Genomic DNA, 6,000 nt, shown 5'->3' with positions numbered 1-6,000 from the left:
TCAAACTTTATTCCGTACATTTTAAACCATGAATGTTCGTTTTCATTTTTTTGCACGCCTAAAACTCTACTTGTTTTGTATACAAGAGTCTAAGAAAAACAACGGTACAACACCACAAGGTCGACAGAGAAAGTCCTATTTGCCGCCCAATCAAACGCGTGTTCCATTCGCTGTCTGTTTCGCCGGGGCTGTAAGCTTCTGGTACAGTAAGATCTGTGACCCGGAAGTCTTTACGTTTTGTAATTCCATATTTCCCGAAAATAAAACCACGTTGAGTTAATCCAAGTTCCTTCCGCTGAATCAACATGATCCCATGTTCCCTTCCAGGTGGTCTCTCCATCAGGGTGCTCAGTGCCTCTTTGCATAGATTGCAGATGATCCTTCCAGGCCCCCTTTTTGACGCCCTTCCGTTGGGCAGGCTCGTCTGTTGCCATGGTTTCCAATAGGGAAGTGGTTCTGTTTGATTTCATTTGTTTTTCTAGAAACATTTAAAAAGCCTAATAAATTTACATTGTAATTTTGCCGCAAGGAATATCAACAAGATATTTACATGAATTTTCTTTACAGAGACCGAACAAAGACCTCGTAATATATATTTGTCTGCATATCTCAAAGGCAAAACAAATAAACAAAACAAATCTGTAATGTAACGTTGTACATTGTCATTAATGAGTATTTCCAGGTACCATGAGGTTAAATTACTGTCGAAAGGGTAAAAACTGAATTCCAGTCAGTATTGTGGGGCATCAATGATATGCTTCACAATAGACTGGGATAAATATTGAAAAAAAAAAGCGTTACTAATGCACAAAATACAAATTCATAAAAATGATGTCTTTACATGGAACGAGGATAGGAAATGTACAAACTCATTTCATTATCTCACTTTTCGCGCAAAAGCGGGAAAAAGATATTGGATTAATATATTAATATTATCAAATTTTAAGTCGGTAGTGAACATACACATACTTTTTGATTCATGTTCTTTTCACCGACATTCTCCTCTACCTGTCCATATAAACATGGCATGTGCTTCTTCAGCCTTACAAATCTTTACTTTGTACAATCATACTGTTTCATCTTGACTGTTGCTTTTTTCCCTTGAAAAAGCAGTGCATTTTGTTCTCTAAAAGGTTTTTCAAACAGGGGGAGTGCGTCCTCTAAGCGTCTGTGAAGCTACCGGGCCTCCACTTCTTTGGGGTTGCGGGAGGGGGAGTAGTCCCGGGGGTCCTGGGTGGTGAGGGGGGTAGTCCTTCTAGGGGAGGCCGGTCTGGCGCTGCCAGCGGGCACTAGGGGAGGGGGCGCGCTAAGTGCGGCGGTGGGGGGCGTTCTGTTGAGCAGGCCGTTGTGCCCGGTGGAGGGGCTGAGTCTGGGATAGGGCATGCCTCCCAGGTGGGACATGAAGGGGGCCATGTGGGGGAGGTGGCCCTCCATGGGGGACTGGTGGAGCTGGTGGAGGCGTGCCCGGTCCAGCTCCTCCCTCAGGTGGATGCGCTCCCTCTCCTCCGCCTGCTGCCTCATCCTCTCGTGTTCCCGCCGCACCTCCAGCAGGTGCTCGTGGTGCGAGTAGTCGTGGGCCTCCCGCTCCCGGTACGCCCGCTCCTGCTCGTACATGTTGGGGAAGCGATGGCTCTGCTCGGCCCTCAGCTGGAAGTCCATGCGCCGCTGCAGGTCCAGGTTGCGGTAGGCCTCTCTCAGTGGGTCCCAGGGGAAGGCCTGGGGGGGCATGCGCTCCCGCCCCGCAGCCAGGGGGCTCACCCCCATGAAGGGGGCCATGCGAGCCCGGTCCAACACGTTGAGGCTGCCCATCTGGTGCATGGCGCTCATGGAGAGGGGCAGAGAGTGGGCCATGTGGACCCCGTGGAGGGAGCCGTGGGTGGGCATCTCGCTGCAGCGGGGGGAGGGTGGCGGGGGCTGCTGGGTCAGGGGAGGGTGGTGGTGGTGATGGTGGTGGTGACCAGGCTGGGTCTGGAGAGTAGGAGGGGGGGCGGGGGCAGGGGGCTGCGGGGTGGGCTCGGAGCTCACCACCATCACCTCCTGGTCCTCCTTGCGCTCCTCCTTGATCTTCATGTCGTTCTTCACCTTGTGCATCAGGTCGACAGACGGGGGGTCTTTCCTGTCCCCGTCCTTGAGCGTGGACGGCGGGCCGCCGGCCATCTTCAGGCCGGACTCGGTGAGGACGGCCTTGGAGTACGGGGAGGGCGAGCGGTGGGTGGGCTTGATGGAGTCCTCCGAGGAGCGTCGGTCCTGGATCTCCTTCCCCGGGGAGCGGCTCTCCTTCACCTTGACGTCCCCCAGCAGGGCGGCCTCTCGGTGGTGGCGCTCCAGCAGCTCCTTGTCCGCCTCCCGGACCCGGTCCACGCTGCCGCTGTGGTGGCGGCCCGAGTCGCTGGAGTTCTGGCTGTTGGAGCGGATCAGGCTGCTGATCTGGTAGCTGAGCGGCGCCGAGGCCGGGGACGAGCGGTTCGAGTGGCGGTTGCGGTCCAAGGAATCTCTGAGAGAAACAAACAAATAACGGAAGATATATTTACCATATCGGAAGATGTATCTAGATGCACGTATATTCATCATAGAAGATGTGCATAGAATATCAGATTTTCCCATCGGTGTCTGTAAAAGAATCAATTTCACATCGTATTGACTACACACCTGTCTTTATCCTTCTCCTCCTTCCCGACGGAAGAGTCCCTTTTCTCTCGTTCCCTCTCCCTCTCCCTCTCCCTCTCCCGTTCCCTCTCTCGTTCTCTCTCGCGCTCGTGGCTGTTGGCAGAGTTGCTGCGTTCGACGTCCGCGGACTTGGGCCACTGCGGAGGCGTGGGGAAGGAGGGCGGGGTCCGGTGCAACCTGTTCCAGGTGTCGTGGTGGGGGCTGCTGAAGCCGGGCAGACCCCCCGGGCCCTCTTTGTGGCCAAAGACACTGTTGGAGCCTGAGAGAGAACGGGGAGAGGAGAGGAGAGGAGAGGAGAGGAGAGAAGACAAGGGGGGAGAGAGAGAGAGAGAGAGTTTGTTAGAGAGCTAAACCTCCTCCTGGACACACACTGGAGACTGAGGAGGAAGAAGAACACACACACACATACACAAAGAAAAAAAATCAACAACAAAAGCAGCTTAATCTTTGTCTCCTGAGCTTTGGAGCTCTTTGCTGAAGCTCTGCTTACAAAGACTGGGAGGTTAATGGCTTCCCCCTTCTGCACTTATTGCTGCTGGACCAAGGACCTTGCCTTGCCCACCCCCCTCTTCCCCCTCCTCCCCACCATTCTCTCCTCTGATTCTCAGGGCCTTTTCAACTGGGATGACAGGGGACTCAATTGCCCTCTGGGGGTGAGGGTTGTGAAAAGCCAAAGAGACCTTAGCATTCCACAGCGTGTCTATTTCACTGACATCCATTTCGCTACCGGGCACCCCCATTTGGCAGAGGAGAATAAGCGAAAGAAAGAGAGAAAGAGAGAGAGAGAGAGAGAGAGAGAGAGAGGGAGAGAGAGAGAGAGGAGAAGGAGGAGGAGGGGAAGGAGGAGAGAGCCCTCCACAGTGGTGTGAAGGGGGCTTGTAGAATAATTAATACATGAATAGCAACCAAACAGCGAGCATGGGAGTGCGTGTTGGCAGTGTTGCTGTCAGATTAAAGCCAGGCTACTGGGGGTTGAGAGTGGCGGGAGGGGGGGTGGTGGTGGTGGGTGGGGGGGGGGGGGGGCAGTGCTGCCTGTCTTTTTGGGCCTCCCTGTGCTTGTTTTTTTTTTTTTTGTTGGCATTTGATGCAGAGCTAAGTGCCTTGATTTCTTTCCTCCTGGCCCTCCCTGTGGTCTAAAGCTGCGCTGTGCTATGTGTTTGGCCATGGGGGTGGGGGTGGTGGGGAGGAGGGGGGAGGGGCGGGGGGGCCGGCGCTTACCAAGCGAGGGGTTGCCTAATCCTCCGAAGGCACTGGTTGAAAGGTTGCCGAGGCCGCCAAAGGTACTGGAGCGACTGAATGGATCTGCAAAATGCCAAACAGGGATTAGCAAGGGCTGGCTGGAGGAGCCCGACCGTTCCACTCGGCTTTTCTCTTACAAGCGGAGCTGTGGTGTTTTTTTAATTTATTTATTTATTTTTATTTGTGCTGCCATCCTGCTTTTTGATAATCCCCACTGTAGCTAGGCTGGCATGCTACTGGCCTCGTGGACCTTGGGCTTTTTTACTCCCACTGACCTTAATGGAGCGGAGCCCTCCTGACCCTGACGCTATGGGGAAGCACTGCCTGATGGGAGACTGATTTATGAGGAATTATGAGTAGGATCTGGACTACAAAACTAATCGGGGAAGTTGGGAGGCGTGTAAATGTGCCGAAACAGTATGGACAGACACAAAGCTGCTCGGAGGTAGAAATCACGTCTGGTCGATTCTAGGGAGGCCGCCATTTTTCAGATCAGTTTACATGAAGCTCTGCAAATAGCCTCTTCACTATATAACAACGCATACCTACCTGCGCCACCAGGAGACAACAGTAGTGTGCTATCAAAATGTGAAACTCATTTCATTTCACAAGGACCACTGGTCGCAAAAGTGCCCTCACCTGTGTCAGTGGTGAATCATCCTATCATGGAAATGAATATGTTCCATCTGTATTGAAGGCAATGCAACGGTGTGTCAGCATATCCGAAAGCAACGAGAAAATATTTCCTGCCTTGTAGTTGAGTTTCCTGGATTTTACCCCAAATCTTGGAGGAGTGTAATCATTTCAGCGTTTCTCGCCCCCCCCCCCCCCGTGCACCAGGTGTTTATCAACTCCAATTGGATTGACTCAAGAGCTTATCCTGTAAAATCACCTTGCTGCACTGAAGCCAAACAATGTCTCTGATGGAAAATACAAGAGGAATACCAACACTTCTATTACCCTGGCTGTGAGAGACAAACTCAACTTTAAGAGGCTGTAGAAAAGGGGCCTTCAAGGTAACATGTCATATTTGCTGAGGCCCTCTGCCTCTCCCAAAGGCCGTATGCAATAAGACAGAAGTGCTGTCTTGTAAAAAAAAAGGAAAAAAAAAAAATAAAAATAAAAAAAATTAACAAGAAAAAACCTTCAGCTGGACAAAATGGATGGAAAACAGGAGTGGGGATGAAACTGACTACGTCAACGAGCCCACTGTGGACTTCCACAGCAGGCCAGACAGGGTTTGTTCAAGGGGATCTTTTATGAGTCACCGGGGAAGTATCTCTCTGCACATCTCTACAGTGAAATTCTGGGGAAGAAATTGCGCAACAGGATGACCAGCCTTTGCCAACTAAGGACATCTATCCCTCTTAACCTTTAAAGGAAACACTTTTCCAAAATAATAAATATCCTCGGCTACAGCAGAACTGTCAAACCATGCTGTGTCCACTGTTTGTGTTTTATTATCCACAACAAGAGAGCAACAAATAAGAGAGAGAAAGAGAGACAGAGGAGGAGAGGAGGAGAGGAGGAGGAGGAGGAGGAGGAGGGAGATGTACTGTGAAACGTGGTGCTACTTACACTTACCTGCCAAGTGGCTGGGAGGCAGGAAGCCGCTGTGGTGTGGGGAGGGGCCGTAAGGGGAGGCGGCCGGATGGCCAGAGCCTATTGGAGGAGGAGAGAGGGAAGCCATGTTACTTTAGTGCGTCCACTCAAAACGGTGGCGCCCCAGCTGCCATCCATCACAGCCTCTAACTAGGCATCCAGGGAGAGCAACCCAATAACCCCCCCCCCCCCCCCAAAGAAACGCTGACCTCATAATCTCCCAGACACTCCACACACCAAAAATCACGGCTAACGCTAATGGGATTCAAGCCATATCTCATAGCCCCAATGCTAACCGGCTAAACATTCAATCAAAACCAAAAACTGTGAAGGATTTCTGATGTCTCCCCGGGTTACCGACGGTTGGGTGAGAGCAAGCTGAACAGCAATTACCACCGGCCATTCTCTCCCTCTCGATATATATAAATATATTTATATCTAACTCCGTGAGCTCGTGCGGGCATACGCATCGAGCACGGGGGGGGGGGGGCT

At 51.9% G+C, this 6,000-nt stretch overlaps 1 protein-coding gene across 8 annotated transcripts in view; it reads right to left on the bottom strand.

Moving 5' to 3' along the window:
* Window positions 1–6,000, bottom strand: part of fbrsl1 (fibrosin-like 1) — a 233,861-nt gene continuing 227,861 nt past the window's right edge. For 5 of the 8 annotated variants that reach the window (XM_083673510.1, XM_083673504.1, XM_083673506.1 and 2 more), the window contains 4 exons: window positions 5,485–5,568; window positions 3,886–3,969; window positions 2,650–2,926; window positions 1–2,494 (listed from right to left, as the gene is read on the bottom strand). In XM_083673510.1, coding sequence (XP_083529636.1) covers window positions 1,177–2,494; window positions 2,650–2,926; window positions 3,886–3,969; window positions 5,485–5,568 — 1,763 coding nt within the window. In that variant the 3' untranslated portion in view covers window positions 1–1,176. The remainder of the gene's footprint in view (window positions 2,495–2,649; window positions 2,927–3,885; window positions 3,970–5,484; window positions 5,569–6,000) is intronic. The other 3 variants (XM_083673505.1, XM_083673508.1, XM_083673509.1) reach the window with 3 other exon arrangements.

Source organism: Argentina silus (genome assembly GCF_951799395.1).
Source record: "Argentina silus genome assembly, chromosome: 7".
Classification (NCBI taxonomy): domain Eukaryota; kingdom Metazoa; phylum Chordata; class Actinopteri; order Argentiniformes; family Argentinidae; genus Argentina; species Argentina silus.
This window is presented reverse-complemented; position numbering and strand designations above follow the sequence as displayed.